Here is a 20,417-nt window from a genome sequence, read left to right as displayed (position 1 = left end):
ATGTAAGTCATTCCCAGACACTAACTTGGAAAGAAGCAGGGGGGGAAGATAAAATTTGAGAGTTTAAAATTTTTCTTAAAAGGGCTACCATGCCAGTTGGTTCCTATGAGAAAGAGTGGATGAATTATAGGAAAATAGAGTAGTCACATTTGCTTTGCACATCTGTATGTGAAAAGTGAGTATTTTTTGCCATCTCACTGTATTTGAGGGGTTTTCCCAGGATTTTTGAAAATCTGTGTGGAGCAAATTTTTGTAACATGGAGTAATATACATAACCCTCCAAGCTAAAATTAAAAATCCTGTGTCAGGGCCATGATCCAGGGATAGGATCTGAAGATGCAGATAGAGGATGGTCAACATAAGGTAGGAAACAGGGATTAATAAAAGTTCTTACTAGAGCCTGTTTCTGGTCTGCAAAGTTTTGAAAAATAGAGTCAACTTTTTGGAAAGGCAAGCCCAATACTATCACCATCAATTCAAGACTGGGACATATTTGGAGAGGTACTTTTGGAAAAAGAGATTGGATTTCAACAACTAATCGGAGAGAATATCCAGCTAGCATTAAATTAATTAAGTCAACATAGGGATAATCAAGGAGTGAGCAAGGAGATTCATTGTCAGTCTTGTGAGACATAGCTAAATGAACACTCATCCATCTCTTGAGTCAAACAGCTGAGGTTAAAGAATATTACCTCCTAGGAGTAAAGAAGACCATGGTTGGAGACTGGGTTGTGGCACACATGCCTTTCAATAGTAGGTCCACGGCATGCAGGACACAGAACTTCCTATATTTATAAGAAGGGAGTAAGGTGTGAGAGCACTGCTGGACCCGGGGATGGCAGGGGGCAGGATGTATAGATTCCTGTAGATGATAACTTTGAGCCTGGGGACAAAGTTCTGGGGTCTAAGACTGCAGTGGTGAATGTCAGCACAAAAAATAGATAGAGCAATAGCACCTCAGACTAGAAAGCAGTCCCAATCAGCTGGTTTTCAGCAGTGTTCGGGTAGAATCCATAGGAATTTGTATGAATCAGAGGCTCCCATTTCCCCCCCCACTCCCACAAAATCATGTTAACCCTATCCTTTCCCCATACATCTGGTTATATTAGAGAAGCACGAGCAGAAAGAGAGGAAATCTGAGAGACTAAGCATATGACCTAAAGAGCCTGAGCATCTGCTTAAAAGTATTGCTGAATTATTGTACTGGACTCAGTTTGTTGAGTTATTCTAATATGTATACACTTCCCACTTCTCACATGCAGTTGGTTTGTGAGGAAGATCAGATGAGTAATGGAATTTACAAAAAATTCCTTTGAGCACATGGGGGTAATAGAATGAATAATTTTGTAATCCTGCTATTTTAAAAATTAAGTTAATAAGGAAATAGTGTCCCAAAAGCCAATTAACAAGAAAACTCTTTTATTGATAGAAAAGCAGAACAAAATTTCCACAAATTCTGATATCTGTTTTATTCTGTCTGTTGGATATACTCAAGTTCCAAAATCAGTTTTTTCTGTTGCTGGTCTTGTTATCATCATTATTGTTGCTTGCTAACCTCTCTATAGAAAAAAAAAAAAACAGTGAAATCACATGACCCTGCCTCATACAGGTAGGACCATCTTGATAAGACATTGTCCCCAATTAAAGCTAATTAAATTCTTATTCTAAACTAAGCATTCTTACATGGCACCAGTTGTATTATTAGGTTGGTGACATTAATAAATATTGATTTCAAAACATTGAAGCTGTTTCTCAAATGTTATTGAATAAATCAAAACCAAATCAGAATAATATTTATGTTCAGTTCAATGATTAAATACACCCTCAATAAGTAGGTCAATTTATTCTAATGTAAACTAAAACACATATGAGCCACAAACACTAGTTCCAAAAAAGGGTGGCTCAGATAAGTGGCTTTTCAGATTTATACCCAAAGTCCAGATTCACATGGGAATGGACCTGAGGAACCTGACCAGGTTAAGTTTCTGGTTCTAATTTAACCTATAACTTCCACATAATATTGGCTAGCAATTGCTCAACTGTCACCCACATAAAAGTAGTTAAAGCGTGTCTACACAATGGAAAATGGAGTTTTAACCATTATCTAATTAATTCAATTGATATAGATAGAAACAGTGGAAAAAGTCAGATGCCAAAGGTTTTTTAAAAGCTAATTTATCCATATTTTCCAAAAACTACTTATCAAACTAAAGAGATTTACCTTTAGCTATGTAGATATAAGTTGTATCTCCACACCACATATAGGTTGAAAATTGAAAATCGAGCCACAATTCAGGTTTGTGGTCTAGATGGCCCTAAATCTCTTCTAGGTATTTTTGCTTTCCATTTGGATATTCAGACCACATAGATATGGTCATAAATTCATTATCTTGCTACATCTGAGTCACTAACAAGGAAAGGAAGCTTATCTAATTACCAATTCCCGCGAGTCAAACAGGACTCTCCCCTTTCATTAAATAAAGAGAAAGTCATCAGATTTAACTTCAGAGAAATAGGTGCATGCATATACCCGACTTCTCAGTATCCTCTCTGGATAAGAGGGTGGAACAACTATTTTGTTTCCATCTCATTCTTGTAATGACAGAAAAGAGAATACAAAAAGTCCATTGTAAATTTGTACAAAATGTATGCATATATAAATACATATCTATGGGTGTATATAAATTCTAAAGAAGATTTTATCCATCTACATCTTTAAGATTCAGAGTCCCATACAGTTGACATAATGGTATTCTCTCTCCAATTTTCTAACCTTTAAAAACAATAAGAATCAAGCATGCCACCTTATGAATACTGAATAGCAAGTGCAGAAGTTGAGCTGTAGCTATAGGGATTTGAAGCAATTAGTTTGACGGGACATCAGTGAATAAAATCCTTAAAATAAATTTGTCTATTTCCAGATTGCTTTTTGTTTCATATAGAATGAAATCCAAAATGCCCTGTTGGTAGCATCCCAAACTCCTTAGACTGTCAACTGAGCTCTATAAGAAGCAATGCTTTAAACAGGATCTCTTCAAATTGCTTGGATATGTGCTTATTGCAATAATTTGGTGTGGGGACTGGCATTACTAGAATTTCATGTAATTCCTTAACTCATAAAAAATCTCAAGTGACACCACCAGATTATAGAGTTCTGAGAATATTAACTCAGCATGAAATTTGACTCACAGATCATATCATCTTTACATAGAGCACTATTAAAAATATTAAGCCATAGTCAATTAATGGAGAAAGGCATACATATTTAAAGGGGCACATTAAGAACATATTATGGATGTGTACCCATGTTTAGAGGTATCAAGATCTTTTTAAACAATATATATAATGTTTTTATTTCTCCTGTTTCCTCTATTCCTTTGGGGAAAAATTATACAGGACGATTTCATAATTACCCCCTAGAGTGTACAGGCTGCTCCTTGAAAGGGGATTATTATTGCATGCCTTGAATGCACTATGATTCATAAGGCAAAATGTATGAGTAGCTTCAGCACCAAGGAAATGGAGTCATCATCCAGCACTGCTCACAACAGAACATCTTATTGCTTTAATAAAATGGGAAATTATTCACTGTAAAAAGTGCACCTAATAAGGGGGACAAAGTAATATCCACGTACTTAGTGGAGCTCATTGGAAATGAGGAAGCTCCCTTCTGAATCCCTAATTCTATTCAAATTTCAAGTCCAAAATTCATTCTGTAATAAGGTATTAAAGAGCTATAGCTAGATGAGGGTGAGCTACAAAAATTAATGGACTTTCTTCTTTACAGTGCCTTAGTCATTCTGATGTAAAATGTAGAGCTCTGATGTACTAAAGGATTCCCTAGTGGCCTGAGGGAGTTAATGCACTCTTTTACCTATTACTAGGAAGTGACTAAGGCACTGGAGAGAATCTGGTTCGTTGTTTAATACATTACACTCAAAGATTACACCTAATCTTCCTAATATTACAACACGGCATGCTAAAATGATGATCCTCTGTGCTTCAGAAAAGGTCTTGAGTGGATATCTAATGGTGATTAAAATTTACCTTACTAAATTATTTTTATAAAAGATGTAGATTGAGTTTGGGCAATTTAATAGATGACCTAAAACCTCAGAGGTACTATTTTCTCTGGATAAGAGCACATATGCCTGGAACCAAGACAGAGAATCTAGAGCTACTAGTTACTTGGGAGAGGGATGCACTTAGGGATAATTTTGCCTTACATCCTGCAGGTTAGTAAGGTCTCTTTTGGTTGAGCTTTCTGTAGAACATTCTCATTCATACATTTTCCAAATCTGTTCCCAAGAAAGGATGCCTGCATATAGTTTAAGATTATAATATGCTTCTGGCCTCTTCTATCATCAACCCAAGGAAACAAGTGGTAAATAACCATAGGTGGACTCCATTTCTAACATAGATGGCCTTATCTGGCATTAGGAGAGAGAACAAAGATATTGATCTTTTTCTCTCACTTTCTTTTTTCTTACTCTTTCTTCATACATTCAATGAAGTTAGGTAAGCCACACTGAGAAAGAGAAAGAGAGCACTCCTTTAGCTGCATCTCAGTTACAGGCACAGATATCTAACTAAACAAGCTGCAAACATTTTTATCCTACAAGCAGTTACTGGATTTAACTTCTTTTAAAATTTGCATGTCCTGTCGTCCAAATTGCCCAACATCCCCGCCAGTCTCACCCCCAAACACGTACAGTACAAGCAAGCACACACACACAACTGCCTCCAGGTGGTAATTGCATGCAGGGAGGACTACAGGCACTGTTTAAATATTAACCATGTTTTAATAGATGGCATTCCTGCACATCCATTATTTGTTTGTTTTCTGTTGTGGTTGTTCTGTTATTCACAAAAGAAATAAGAAAACATATGTATCATATTTTTATAACAATCTACTACAGAGTAAGGTACAAAAGAACACTTCTGGAAACAGCAGAAGCCAGGCCTGCACCACTGAATTCCTCATCCAGTGGTAATAATTATATCAACAGCTGGGAATTAAGAACAAGAATATACAGTTTGGAGGACGTAGTACAGAATTATAGTTTGCTTCTGTATTTGGTACCAATATAATAAATATATAACAAAGGTGCACTTGTTCTAAAAATTAAACTGAAACATTCTTGTTGGTTAGATACTGCACTTTCAGTACTGCACATCACCTAATTTATTTTATTTTATTTTATTTTATTACAAAAGAAGGTAACTTATGCAATGTTTAATAAGAAGAAAACCAAGAGTACACGCAAACTCGATTGTAGAAAAAGAGGAAAGAAACCAACAAAAAGCTAGAACACTTTCCAAAACATCCGCTCCTCGACTTGCACAACCAAAGAATGTACCCAGTTCTGAGACAATTTCAGCACCAGACCTGTCTGGACAGCTCCCGGATCCTCTGTGAATCCTGAAAATGCCACAAGTCAAAGGTGTACAGATGGGGGAGCAGGGCAAGGACTAAAGCAGTAGATTCTTTCTTTTTCTTTCTTTCTTTCTTTCTTTCTTTCTTTCTTTCTTTCTTTCTTTCTTTCTTTCTTTCTTTCATTCTTAAAATTCATTTATAGACGTTTAATGAACTTATGCTCGGCCAGCGAGGGACATTTCTAAAAGTAAATTAAAATGCCTGGTCCTGGAAAAGAGAATGGTTAACTAAAGGTGAGAAGAGGGCTGACTGGAGAGCGGTACCTGTCATAAACGTTTTTCTGGGACAGTCTCTGGCCTCCTGAGGTCCTGGTGCTTAATGTTTACGTTTTCTTTATAATATACTATTGCCTGAGTCCGGCTGAACGTGGGAATGGGGAAGGGAGGGAAGCTGAAGGAAAAGTGGGGGTGAAGGGGAAGAAAGGTAACTGAACCTTAACTTGACAGCTATGTACAACATACCAGGCCCCCTCCACTCCCTTTGTTCAGGGAGTCAACGCCTTTTACATGTTTGGTAGCTTGTGCGGTCTCTCCTCCGTATTGTGGGGGCGCAGGGTGGAGAGGGAAGACGCGTCCTTCACTGACAATGAGAACTTATGTGATTTGTCATGCGCTTGGATCGTGTTATTAATATTATAATAATTACTATAAATAATAATAATAAAGTATTATTATCAGCGTTATTTCTTCTTCCGAGACTTTCCTCGCCCAATATTTACAAATACCGCACAGTGCCTCGGCGGAGGAGAAAAAGAGTAGGGGGAAGACAAATAAGGAAAGAAGGAAGAGGAAAGGGAGGCCACAGGAAAGTGGAAGAGGAAGGCCGGAGAAAAAAGAGCAAGGACGGCAAAGATGCTGGAAACGAGGAAGGGAAGAGGAGAGGGACTAGACAATCAGGACAGTACCACCGTTTGCAAAAGGCCCTCGCCAGCTGGGTCCAAACAGGAGGAGGCTGTGTGCGCTCCTTGCGGACTGGGGGCCGGTGGTGGAGGCGGAGGAGCACAGGGACTCTGGCACGGGAGGCCAGGGGAAGAAGAGGCGTTGGATGAGGCGCAGAAGGCAGCGTCCCCTCCCTGCTTCTCCAGCCGGCTTTCTTTTGCTTGGTTTGGGGCCTGGCCGCCCTCGGGTTGGGGAAGCCCCCTGCCGCCGCGGTTGCCGCTGCAGTGATCCCGCTCATATTCCTCCTGAGCCCTCTGCATCTTCCGTTTCTTCATCCTACGCTTGTGGATGTGGAAGGTGGAGAGGGACAGCACGATGAGGCAGAAGATGAGGGTGACCAAGACAATCAGCACCAGCGTGGAGGAGAACGAATGGAAGAGCTGCTGTCCCACCTGCGTGATGCACGTGCCGCCGCCGCCTCCTGCGCCCGGGCCACGGGCGCTCGCGTTGCCCGTGCCGCTGGCGTTGGGGGAAGCAAAGGTCCGGTTGAGGAGACACGGCGGCAGCGCCAGCCTCAGCTCCTTGGGCTCCCTTGCACTCATCGGCGCTGGGCTGGGAGGGGCCAGGCACACCAGACTTCCTCTTCTGGGCACACGGTTCCCACCAGCCAAGAAGAGGACGGAGCCCGCGCCACCCAAAATTACTCCCTCGTGTGGGAGGGGATGCGCTAGCGAGCGAAGGACTGAGGGAGCAACTGCGGGCAAGCAAGCCGGCCAAGGAGCGAGCGGTGCCCAGGAGATCCTCTCCGGCCCCGCCTCGAACGCGTGTTCGCGCGCCCTTTTCCTTTGCCAAGGCACCAGGCTGCAAAGAGAACAGGCTTAGTTAGGATCCCAGCTGCTGCCCGGGGGAGCGCTGAGAACCGGAACGATCACCGCCACTGCAAAGCGGCCCTCTGAGCACACTGCCTCAGCTGGGCGCCGCCCGTCTTCTCCGCAGCCCGCGGACCCCAGCCCACCCGCCCGCCCCTGGCCACGCACCAAAGCCTCCAGTTCCGCGTTCGCGCCACTTTGCTGGGAAGAGGGTCTGCGCCGACACCGCGGAGATGCCGATTACTCAGCAGATAAAGCAGCCACCCGGAGCACTCCACAACTTTCTAATCGCAACACACACTCAGCCACGTCGGAACGCGGTCCCTGCTTCCCAGAGCGCCGACTGTCCTCTTTCCGGAGCCCTCTCAATGGATGTCTTCGCCTGGATCCTACCTTTCCCAGCACCCACCCCGGGCCGCCGAGCCGGCCCCGGGTACGCAATCTTCCCTTCCCTTCCCTCCCCCTCCAGACTCTCGCTCCCTGGACGTTGGCAGATCCCTTAGGTCCCAATCCCATGGGGGTAACCCTGGAGCCACATCCCATTCCGCCTCTGTCCGCGGCTGAGGCTGACACGCAGGATCGCGCTCCATCCTTTCTCCATCCTTCTTCCCTGGTACCTCCCCAACCCCCCCGCCCCCACCTCCACAACACACACAACCAAAAAAAAAAAAAAAAAAGCTGAAGCACCTTTCTTTCTCAGCTAAAGCACATCCTTGCAAACGCCCCCTTCTCCACATCTCTCTGTGCCCCCCACTTGACAGTATCCTGCTTCTTTCTAAGGGTGCTGGAAATGAAAGGGGGAGGGTTCCCGCCTGCAAAGTTTGGGGAACAGACCTTCTCTCGGGCCTTCCCAGTCCCAGCCCGAGGGCCCTGAGGCTCTTCCCGGGGAACAGAGCCAGGGAGATCCGTAGCGCGCAGCCGAGCCCCCTTGCCGCTCTCAAGAGGCAGCTGCAAACTGTTGCACTGCGGAGCAGTGAGGCGGCGTGCAAGCCCGGGCCGGGGCAGGGGCGGGGGCCGGAGCTACGGCCAGGGGTGCCTGCGCAGGCCGCCGGGGCTGTCCTACCCGCTCGCGCCCGGCCAGCCGGCCTCCTGGAGCCTTAGACGCACCGTGTCCCTTACCTGGGGCCGCCAGCTGGCTGCAAGGAGGGAGCCCCGCCGCGCGGCTGCAGTGAACGGCTGCAGAAGGCGCGGAGTGAAGGGGCCAGAGACCAAGCCGCGCTGTCGCCGCCGCCGCCGCTTCGGGGAGCTCAGCTCGCAGCCTATTGCCAGAGAGGCCGGTGACGTCAGGCAGCCACCGCCAGGGCTCCGAGCCACCCCTCAGGCCCCCACCCCACCCTCATACCCCCAGCACCTCGTCCTGGCAGAGCCAGCCTCTGCCACACACGTTCCCGGTTCCCTGTTGTTCCCCTACTCAGGGGCTGAGCAATAACCCCCATCTCCACCCTGTGAGCAACCCACCTTCCGCACTCCTCTGCTTAGGAAGGGCTGAAGCTTCAGTTCTCTGGCTGCCCGATTCCTCACCCTCCACCCTTTCCCACGTGGTCCCAAGCACACATTTTTACACTCTAGAGATCCATCTCCCCTCAGGGCACACAATAGATTTTCTCCCTCTGCTGAGGGGGATCTTCCCCTTCTCCAATCCTGTTTACGCTGGCCTGGCTCTGAACAGAAACAGTGCATGAGAAGGGCATTTCTGAACACAAATGTGGCCGAACCTGAAATACAAATCTGAACATGTATTTAACATCAAACAATCTAAACGAACCGTTTTCCTCTCCAGTAAGATCAGAGTCTCCAAATTACCTTTCACTCCACCCGACTCAGGATCCTCCTCTCTTCCCTCACACACTCATCTCCAGGCCCAAGACCCACTCCGTGTATTAAATACTCCTATTTTGACAATCTAGCCACTCATGAGCACACAAAGCTCACAAAAGGCTTATAAGGCAGGAAGACGAAAATCACTCAGAGGAGTGCAGAAATGAAACCCTATGAAAATTCCAGGCATTGTGCCTCTTACAAAGTACCCCTTCATGGCCCTGATACTTGTTAAAGTGTCTGGTGCTTTTCTGTAGTATTAAAAATAGCCTTTCTGCACAATGGATAGGACTTCCTGAAAGAGTCTCATCAGCCTGCCTAAATCTGGGCAGAGACTAATCAACTATTGGTTTAGAACCCTTGGGAGAATATGAAAAGTGCATTTAATTACAGTAGCCAACTTCAAAATAAAGTATTCTCATATGTCTACTGTAGAAAACAGCAGTCTCAAAGATATTGTATGGTCTTTGAAGGCATTCAGGTGTCTTAATAAATGTACATTTCCTTCTTCCCTTACTGTTTTGTTTTCTTCCCATCTTTGAGTCCAACACAGTGCCTATGTAGTACTCACTTGCTAAATTCAGTGCTGCAGTATACGTGGCTGCTTTTTCCTGCTATGCCTCAGAATTGAGAGAGAAAAACAATGGCTGATGCTCACCTATCTGCTTGCATTTGCAAGCAGAGGGTTTTGTAAGAAAGACAGTTTGACTCGCGAGGTAACGGTTATCTGTAATCTGGGGGTCCCTTCTTCTGAGCCTGTGTTGCTATCTAGTCCTACTCCAACTTCTCCTTTTCCTCTCCTTGCCCATGACTTATATACAGAGAAAGAAATACATCATTTCTCCCCCAAATTCTTTCATTTGTTTGAACATAAGTCATCAACTTTTTCTTCATAATTGTTTCAATTAAAAAAAGTATCTCTACTTAAGCTAATAGTATAGCTTAAGCATTAATAGTATAGCTTAATAGCAGTACATGCTGAATAATACATGGTTTCTTGAGAGCACGGATTGATGCCTTTGGCTGCCAGAGTCACACAATTAATGACAGCCAATGACCCCAATGCTGGTTTAACTTTCTTGCCTGGAATGAGGACACCTAATGCCCTGTAAAAGACACTTGCCACATTTGGACATTCTGAATTTGATGGGCTCAAGGGCTAGAAGGATGAGCCTTGTTTTCACTGTGATCACTACATGAGACTTCACTATTGATGCTTGACATGCAATACCCCATTTTTCACACTTTCTTTGTTCCTGAAAAGTTGAGTCTAATCTACATTTTGTAAAGCAAATTCAATTTTGAATACCCCAAAAAGAGTTTGGGCTATTTAAAGAGACTCTTTAGAAAAGCCGTCTTTAAAGCAAAGAAGTTTTTCATAATTAGAATTAACTCTCACTGGTCTGTTTTCCAAACTTGAAAAAATTAGTTGTCAGGTTCTCCCAGTGAGAAACATACACGCCTTCACAATATGTTATAATGAGATTACAATACGTATATAATGGGATTCCTTTCGCACACCAAGCTTCTAGGGCATGTGATTAGGCTGTCATTGTTCTTATTCTTTTGTTATAAATTATAATCATCTGTTATAGCACAAGTGCTAAAAGTGTTTGCACCATTTTACACAACCTATGAAAAGACAAGGTGATGTCTTGGAGAATTTACAATCTGCAGCAGATGAATGTGATCCACAAGACAATTGTATTTAACTGGAAATGATTTAGGTAGATTAAAGACATCAATTTTCAGGTCAAAAGCCCAGTACACTTTTTTTCCTTTCTCCTTCAAGAAGAATAGTCTGTAGGTTTATAATTTGTTCTTACCCAGAGAATGAATGTGCTAAGCAGATAGACGTGGATATCATTGGGTAGTATGATTCAAGCCCCAAGAATACCAGTGGCAGCAAATATGCACACCTCTTGGTCTACAAGAATTGATCCCACTGAGTTGCTATATGATTTTGGCACATCTGGCACAATGACAAGACTTCTTCCAGACAACTTGTTGCCACTGTTTTTGCCACGAAACTCCTCAGGTCACACTTGCAAGAGTGGAGGACCAAGAAGCCTATGGGACTCCCATAATCTCCTCTTGTGATGGGAAAGCCCCTCTGAACTCAGGCACATTCCATATATTCAGCAATATTTGCCCTCAAGTTTGATGTGGATCTCCAACTAGCTTAGACAGAAGTGCCACATGGGCACCTGGTACCTCAAACCAAACAAGCACTGAATCAATAATAATTACAACAGCAATAATAAGTGCTATTATTATTTGCAAAATGCCTCCTATGTACCAAGCTTACTAAACTCTCCTTATAACAGCATTAAACCTCAAAGTAACCCTGCAAGGTTATTTTTTGCCAGAATACAAAATTACTTATTTATTCATTCACTTATTTGCTCAACAAAAATCTTTGAGTACCTGCCATATGTCAAGTGAGGAAGCTAAAGCTCAGAGTAGCTAAAGACCATGCCCAAGTCACCTAATAGTATAGTGCTGGGATCAAACCCAAGCAAACTGATTCCAAAGTTAGTATTCTTTACATGACTAGTGGTTTCTCTCTCACACACACACCCACACCCATATCTCTATTTCTACCTCTGATACAATTTTATCTCTATCTCTATCTACTGCTGATTGGAGGAATGTAAGAAAGTAAAACTAGAGAAAAGCAGAGCTGTTTAGTTGAAGCAGAGGAGGGGTGCTGAGAAGCCTTGTCACCAGGATCCTCCCCTCTCCCCAGAAGCAGTCCACAAGATGCTCCACATAATTCCTTGGACTGAGCAGAGTTCAGTTTGGAAACCCTTGTACTGCGCTAGGTCACCTAAGCAGGTTATTCTAGAACACGGTGCAGCATGATACATGCCAGGCTCCTTTTAGATTTACAGGGGCTTTTCCAGAGGCTGTTCAGGTGATCTTAACATTTTGCCTAATCACGTATCTCGACTACTCTGGCTCCCTGAATACCTACAGAGATATGCTCTGTATGTTGTCATATTGCTGTTAAATCAACTACTGGTCCAGCCAGCAACTAATTAATAAACAAGGTGCTGAATGAAGCTCTTGACCTTATTCAAATTATCTAGTTTTTTTCCTGATTCATTCTTCTCATCTGTAAAATGAGAATAGTATCTTCATTACAGTGTTTATTTTAAGTACTGAGTATATACTAATCATTCAGTAAATGGTAGCTCTTTACACTGTAAAGCTATTACTAAGATTAATATTTTAACCATGACAATAGAAGCATTATACTGTTTGGGACATCAAAATTTAGGAAAATTTTTATAAGTCTGAGTATTTTTATGGGAGGATAACTATAAGGGTGAAGAGACTGAAAACAATAATAGATAATGAGCAACTCAAGGAACTGGGATTATGAATCCTAGAGATGGGAAGACATGGAGGATGCATCATAGAAACTTCAAATGTTTAGAGAATCATCAACAGAAGATGAATTTATCCTTCTCTAGGTACTCAAGAGAGAACTGAAACATAGTGGAATAGATATATGGTAGGAAGTATATTTCAATTCACTATTTCATAATTGAAAAGATGTTTTTCTATATGTAACAGGTTATAAACTAAACCAGCCATCTTCAGACTGGGGGACTCATATCCCTGGGAGTACACTAAGATTTTTCCAGGGGTATATGAGTATGTATAGTTTTAAAGGAATAATTTCCCAAATCCTCAACCTCTATGTGTACTTTTCCCCAAAATGTATCTATCTGAGGTTAAAACTTACCCTTTGTCACCTTTCCTTGTATTTCTCCTACTTTACAAAGGAAAAACCTATGTTCAAAAATCCTCAGTCTTACTATCATGCATTATTCAGGGTGTAGAAACCTTTAGGGAACCAACAAAGGAATACCTTGAGGGTGTATAACTCCTGAGGTAGTGACAGCAAAGCAAAAAGATCATCTGTAAGAACTGTTGATGGGACAGTGCCTTATTTCATCCAGGTGACAGACTAATTTTAAGGCTCTATGTCTATTTATACATCGATTTATCTTAGAACTAGAATTTGGAAGTGAAATGGTTGTCACAGGGATACAAGTAGTTCAGTTTATTTAAATTGAAAAATGAATACAGATTTTTTCTCACAGAAAGTAAGCCTGATTTGTCTATTTGGATTGACAATTTGCACTTGCCTGATAGTATGGAAGACATATTATACAAACTGAATGAACTAAATCTATCAATCTGGATGTTTTGACAAAATATATTTAAAGTACATATGTGATATGGAATATGCCAGAAATTACATTCTTTGCAACTGTTAACTTATGATTAAAAAGTTTTAGATGTCAAATTAAAATGTGCAAAGGGGTCTATGATTCTCCAAAATTATTTTAGGGAGTATTCAGGCAAACAAAACAAAACAAGTTTGAAGATTTCTATTCCAAAGTGTCCACTCCCTTGACACTGTCTAGAAGGGCTCAAGCATAAACTAGATGCATCAAGGGTGTCATAAAGTAGATGTCTTCCTAGAGTAGGAGTTTAAACCAGGTGGCTTCTCTAATTTTAGGAAGGTTTGGGAGCCCACACACCTTTATATACCCATCAGGGCATTTCTAATTTCAAGCTGCATAAGTATATGCTTCATTCTTTATACTTCATAATAAAAGCATTCTCCATTCAAGTCTCAGACCCATTTATATCTGAATATTTGCACAGAAAGTCAAGGTTCCTCTTGCTACATTATCCTTGACTGGGAAACATTCATTCAATGAATATTCACTGTGTGCCTAACATGTGCCTCAAATTGTTCTAGGTGCTTAGTACATCAGTGACCACAAGAACGCCTCTGTAATCAGGAACTTGCATTCTAGTTACATACACGATCACATTCTGGTTTTCTAGGCAAAGGTAAAGAATGTTTAATATTCCTCTTTTTTCTAATATTTTTAAATGAAATATCATGTGTGTCAAAGAACAGAAGAATGTAAACTAGGTAGACTGATGGATGTAAAGCTAAGAAGTTGATGGGTTAGGACCAGCAAATGTCAAATAATTCTTAAAATCTTTGTGACCAGCAGCTCCTAGAAAATGAGAGTTTTGGTTCATGATCAGAAACCCACTGGCATATGCTTCTTTCAAGTGCTGCAGGCTGTGAATCTGCCTTTCATGAGAAAGATAAACAAAATATTTCCACCATGAACAAAAAGATATGCCTAAACTAGAGTTTCTCGATCTTGGCAGTATTGGCATTTGGGGTCAGATAATTCTTTGCTGTGAGAGGTTGTCTTAGGCATTATGGACTGTTGGGGTAGGAGATTAAGGATTAAGTTCCCTGATTATGCAATCAAAAACTAATCTAAGTACTGCTGTGAAGAGATTTTTGTAGATGTAATTAAACTCCCACAGAGTTGACCTTAAAATATAGAGATTACTCAGATAAGCCTGATTTGGTTAAGTAAACCCTTTAAAAGTAAAGAGTTTTCTTGGGCTGGTAGCAGAAGAGGAAGTCATAGATTCAAAGCAAAAGGGGGATTCAACATGCTGTTGTTGACTTAGAAGATGGCAGGGGACATGAACAAACTAGTGTGGATGTCCTTTAGGATCTGAGAATGTCTGACATCCAGCAAGGAAATTGGGACATCAGTCTTACAACTGCAAGGAACTGAATTCTGCCAACAACTTGAATGATCTTTGAAATGGACTCTTCCACAGAGATTGCATGTAAGAGCCCAGCTTGGTCAACACCTTGATTTCAGCCCTGTGAGACTCTAAGTAGAGAACCTGCTTGAATACCCCTCCCAGTCCCCTCGGACTTCTAACCAATGGAGCAGTGAGACAATACATGAGTGCTATTTTAAGCTGTTGTGTTACACAGCAATAGGAAACTACTACATATGTTTAACAGTGTTCCAGGTCTCTTCCCACTAGATGGCCTCAGTACCACTCTCCAGTTGTGACAATCAAAAATATCTCTAGACATTGTCAAATGTCATGGGGGTGAGGGTGCAAAATCACCCTGGTCGAGAACCACTGGCCTAGACATACAACTTCTCTCTGCACAGTTAAGAACCAATGATTCAAAGGAAGAGATGGGCATCTTGAACCCTACCCATATTTTATGACAATTTCAATTATTGTTTTCTCTGAGTTACTGAATTTGACCAAGACAGAATCTGATGTAGAGTGAGGAATGCTGTAGTAAATCAATCTGTAACAAATTTAAAAAATATTAGGTCCCAGGGATCAATCAAGAGTGTTTGGAGGAGAATAAATAGTGCCAACAAAAATTGTTACCGTTCATGTTAAATGAAGGTTCATGCAAAGAAAGGGGAAGTGATCTTACTTGATTTGAGTATAGCTTTGGATTTTGTTTTCTATAACACAAAAGCTCACAGTAAGAGAGAAACACTTAGCTCAGGTCACAGAGCTGTTGGTGGTCACACAATGTTCGATGATCTGGAAGATTCTGATGGAACAAATGATAATAAATGACTTATTCCACATTGTGGGTGACCATCTCAATTCCTCCTGTTTCTCTCTTCCTTATGAAGCAAACATTACTGTATTTATTTCGAGAATCAAGAAAGAAAGCCAAATGGCCCCATGGTTTTCAAACTTTATCTCCTGTACATTTTTTTTCGTTGTCTATATGTCCTGTTATGCTTGAAAAAGCAAACAAATGAAGCAATGTGAATATTGCTTTAAAGCATTTGTCAACCCTAAAGTATGACTAACTAGGAAAGAAACACATGAGACAGCTTAGATTTCTTCCTGTACTCTAAGTTACCTTTCCTCTACATCAGTTGCTGTCAACTATGTTTTTATTACTGTAACAGACCATATGGGGGATAGACAAAAGCAATAATGAAGTAGTAGAAGGGGCATGTTGAAGAGGCACACGACGTAATCAAATGAATCTGTTTTTTTGTTTGTTTCACTGGGTCTTTAGATATTGTCCAGAAATATCTTCCTTGCAACTGAATGAAAATTTGGTAGATATCATGACTTTTTGAATCAGTTTTAGTTAAAAGACACTCTTACATCCTTTTAAATCAGAACACAATGTCAATTCAGTAATTAGACTATCTAATCTAAAATACTTACAAAAATTCAAAAACTGATTAATCATACATTTTCTCTTTCCTCACAGCTTGGGCTTATTTTAAAATGAAAGCCTAGAACCATAAAAAGTAGTATTTGGCTTCTTGTCTATTTCTCTGGCTTATATGTCTCCTCTTTTTCCTCACTTCCCATCTTTAGATTGCTAGATAGTTTCTTTTATCTCTGGAGTCAAAGCAAAGGAGAGGGAAAATGGTAAAGGGATAGGAAAATTTTACTTAGACTGGTTCTGTCCCAATATGCCTTTACAATCCTGGGTCCCGATAGATGTCCAGGTTGACTCAAGATGGAGAACCTCCTCCTTGACCTGTTGACATTCAGCCCTTTGTTCAGTTGTCACCAGTGACTATTTCTTCACTCCCAGGAACCTATTCAGGTTTTTGCAGCTTAATCCTAAAGGAAAACTCTAGGAAAGAGTGTTCAACACCCATCCAAGAATTCTCCCACCTGAGGAGAAAGGGAGCTGGATATTTATACACCAAGTGCTTCTTATTTGCTGCAGGCCATCCTTTTCCAAGCTTCAAGTAACTATCCCAGTAACATGTTAGCATCAACTATAGGAGTCCTTCCCAGTACATTAAAGCTGATGTCATGGGTGAATGTATCCATTTCAAAATCCTCTGTATCCAGTCTTATAGTCCTCCCTGCTGGGCTGGTACCCTCAGAGTCCACTTTCAGGTATGTTCTCCTGATTCTGCTGGGACACAAGAGCCAAGCCTTATAGCTCTTTTGAGATGATTCCTTTTTTCCTGGAGCAGGGAATGTATTTTCCCAGGAGTTCAATCTGAGTTTTTATCCTAGTTATTGTCCTGGAATCTGTGAGTGGGGTAGAGGTAAACCTTGAAGATTAGTATCATCTCATGAAGAGTCTGCCTCTTATAATTTCTCTGCAATGAAAAAATCTGTTATCTTATAACAATGGGGAGTGAACAATTTCTGTAGGCCCAGGGGTTCAGGAAAATCTGCAGATTCAAAGTTTTCAAGTACATCTCCCCATCTCAGTTCTCAGAGCCACACTCCTTCCCTATCAAGGCCCCAATTTTTGCATAAGAGACTTGTCAGGGCTGAGGATTAAGTTTTTGAAATTCTACCTCTTCCACTCAGGTCTGCACCCAATTTTCAGCTGGATCTGCCCTCCGGCTACAGGAAATATGGTCTCTTTTAATGCTGTATTAGTGGTCTTCTGGGATTCACACTGAGAATAATTTGATGGTTGTTGAATTGAGTTTGTCACTTTTTTTCCCTTCAGTGCCACTGTGACAACAATAACCAATTCCACAGTCCTTATAATTACCATTGCCACTATATCCAAAAATGTGAGATACTGTATAAGCTTATACTCCATTCCAATTCACCACAGATGAGAATATTTATAGTTGTGATGCTCAGCATGCCAAGGATTATCATCACCTCTCTTATCACCCCCAGTAATGGGGCCCTTTTTGTGATTTGGTTGACAAGTTCCAGAATCTTTTCATAGTGGTGTTCTTCCTTGGACCTCCTCTAGTGCCAATTGTCTTAGTTTGAGTTCCTCCAGAAGTAGACCCTGAGGCAAGGATTTGAATGCAAGTAGTTTATATGAGAGTTGCAGAGAACACCAGCAGGATAATGAGGGAAGAGGAGACAACCAGTGAAGAGCACAACACAAAGCCAGCTGCCACTAGAAGTTTCATTCATGTCCACAGGGACATTTTGGGAGTAGTGTCAAACACATGCCTCAGAATTAGCCCAGCTTAGAAACAAGGGAACTGTGGTATTTGTAATGTACAAATACACCTCAGTCTCACACTTCAAGTCAATCTTGTTCTAAGACTGCTCCAAGGAGGAATTAATTCCCCAACACTTCTGGTCTACTTCACCCCCAGGCAGAGTAGCCCTCTCCATTTCTAGAAAAATCCTTAGGACTGGAGTTACTATGAGCAAATTGAAATGGAAGGGCCTAAGGGATATGTGTGAAGCAACGGTGGCATCTGCTACAAGCTCCTCCGTGTGGCCTAATCAACTCCATCAGAAAGGTTCATGTACCTTTGCCAGATGAGGTCCAGGAACACAGATTACTGAGATCTGAGCAACTCACCCCTGGTTCTACCACCAAAGCAGTCTGTCAGACTTTTCTCTTCTAGATTTCCTGCCTGAAAATCAGACCCAAGTCAACGAAGCCCCACCTTCCCACCAACTTCTACAGTAACATATACATCTAGCTCTCCAAAGGGCCACATAGAAGGACACCCCCATTTGTCTGAGGCAAAGGATGGGAGGAGTAAAGACATTTAACACAGCAACAGCCAACTCCTAGGAAATCTTTTCACCTATCTTCCCACCTTTCCCTATTATGACCCTTTTTTACATCTTTGATATGTTTAAGGAACCAAGGATCATGAAGGTGGTTATTGAATATTCCTATTATAAATTATCACACATAAATAAGAACGTGAGTCTTACATTCTCTTTGGTATTTGGTATCTTCTAACTCCACCCCTCAGTAGACATGGAGAGAATTCTAGTCTAATACTCCCTTACAGTAGCAGTTGAGATTATAGCCTCAACCAACACTTCTCTCAGAACAGTCTTTGGAGCTAACAGAGCATGTGGAAATTTTTCAAAATGATTTCACAAAAGATGGCAATGAGGGAGGGAGGGGATCATGGAGGGCACTAATATTTACCATATACTGGGCATTTTACATGTATTTCCTTTTCATCTTTACAACAGCTCTGCAACCTAGGTTTGGTTATTCCCACTTGTGTGGTGGAATTGGGCTTAAGTCATATCCAGAGCACATATACTGTTAGTAATTGGCTAGGCCCAGACTAAAATGCTTGATTTGTCTGGATCCAAAGCACACAATCATTCCATTATACCAGGGAGACAGATCACTAACTCTAAATGCTACCAGCAACCACGGATAAGAAATAAATGTATGAGTTTATATATATATATATATATATATATATATATATATATATATATATATATATATATATATATATATATATATGTATATCTTATATCAGGATATAAGAGAGTAAAAACAGCTAGCCAGGGAGAGCACATCTCTGTGCTGACCAAACAAACCACCTTGACCATGAGCTGGATAATACACATGAGCCCCTAGTTTGCTGATTCAGACCAACTTCAGTAGCAGATTTGAAACCAGACAAACTTAGGTATAGACCCCAGCTCAGCCACCACTAATTCTGAAAACTTTGAATCATCTAATCTCCGTGAGCCTCAGTTTCTACCTCTGTAACATGGGGAGAACAAACTCCTATGTTTTAGCACGAAGTCAACTTTTAAAATATATGTTTTAAAACATATATTTTTATGTTACTTTTTTTACTTCGAAGCACACAGAAGGCACTTGGCAAATGGAAATTCTCATAGCCTCCAATGTATAGTGGGATTCTAGTCCAGCCTCCCTTTCCTTTCTCCAAACCTCCCTCTCTATTCTTAATGATTTTATAACATAGAAAAGAGAAGTAGATGATGGGAACATCCAAAGTACTTAAGGGATCTACACAGATTTCATGGATTATTTGAAATTATGGAGGCATGATATCAGGACTGGTGACATATAATCAATCTTCACCTGACTTCAAGGCTGAAAGGTCAGAGGAATGCCATGTGGAAGAATAGAGATGGTCACTGCATACTCAGATCTGATGGGTTAAAGAGAACAGGAAACCATTTGATCCATATTATTGGAAACATAGGTATATTTTCTTTCAAATAAGTTTGTGATCATTGTTAACATCAAGAAACTAAATATCAAAAAAGGACAGACATTCTAAAAAAAAAGTCTTAAATTATATCATTTTTGCATTACAAGATACATTTTGGCATGATTATGTTGATTTACAAATATCTTTCAAGTGTAATACTTTTATTCTTAGGAATTTGATTAGATAATCCAAAGAAACTTATTTTTCTCCTTCTTTAATAAAAAGAAAAAAGAAAACTCTTGGGATTATAATATCAGATCTCAAAGAACACCTCTTGCTCTTAAGATGTGAGTTTTCTGCCAAGGGCACTGAAACTTAATACACTGTAATCCATTATTTAAATCAGGTATTATGTCAACAGGAGCTCATTTGTTCCTCAGAACATTAACATAATTCAAAATTATCTCCACATCTGTCATTCTTTGCTAACAATAGCAAGCTGCCATTAAGTTCTCCACTACCATCTAGTTCACTAGTAGCCAAACTTAAAGAGAACTTAAGAAAGCTGATGTCCTTCCCAGACTCATAGTAAGTTGTCACTTAAACAGTGACAGGCCAGGAACCCTCTTTATCTGCAATAAAGAGACACAGGGAGAGAGAGAGA

At 41.1% G+C, this 20,417-nt stretch overlaps 1 protein-coding gene across 5 annotated transcripts; it reads right to left on the bottom strand.

Annotated features, from left to right (window-relative positions):
- Positions 1 to 1,402: 1,402 nt before the first annotated feature.
- Positions 1,403 to 9,124, bottom strand: C9H11orf87 (chromosome 9 C11orf87 homolog). Of its 5 annotated transcripts, none has more exons than XM_067750958.1 (2): positions 8,988 to 9,124; positions 1,403 to 7,176 (listed from the first exon to the last, which is right to left on the bottom strand). In XM_067750958.1, exon 2 carries the CDS (start codon positions 6,915 to 6,917, stop codon positions 6,330 to 6,332), a length of 588 nt encoding a protein of 195 aa, XP_067607059.1. In that variant the 5' UTR covers positions 6,918 to 7,176; positions 8,988 to 9,124; the 3' UTR covers positions 1,403 to 6,329. The 5 variants fall into 5 exon arrangements, with proteins under 5 accessions (XP_067607059.1, XP_067607060.1, XP_067607057.1 ...); XM_067750959.1 differs by lacking the exon at positions 8,988 to 9,124 and adding an exon at positions 8,643 to 8,712; XM_067750956.1 differs by lacking the exon at positions 8,988 to 9,124 and adding an exon at positions 8,304 to 8,500.
- Between the last annotated feature and the right edge of the window lie 11,293 nt (positions 9,125 to 20,417).

This window comes from Pseudorca crassidens, chromosome 9 (assembly GCF_039906515.1).
Source record: "Pseudorca crassidens isolate mPseCra1 chromosome 9, mPseCra1.hap1, whole genome shotgun sequence".
In the NCBI taxonomy this organism is placed as follows: domain Eukaryota; kingdom Metazoa; phylum Chordata; class Mammalia; order Artiodactyla; family Delphinidae; genus Pseudorca; species Pseudorca crassidens.
The sequence above is the reverse complement of the archived record's forward strand: the minus strand, read 5'-3'. Positions and strand labels throughout refer to the sequence as shown.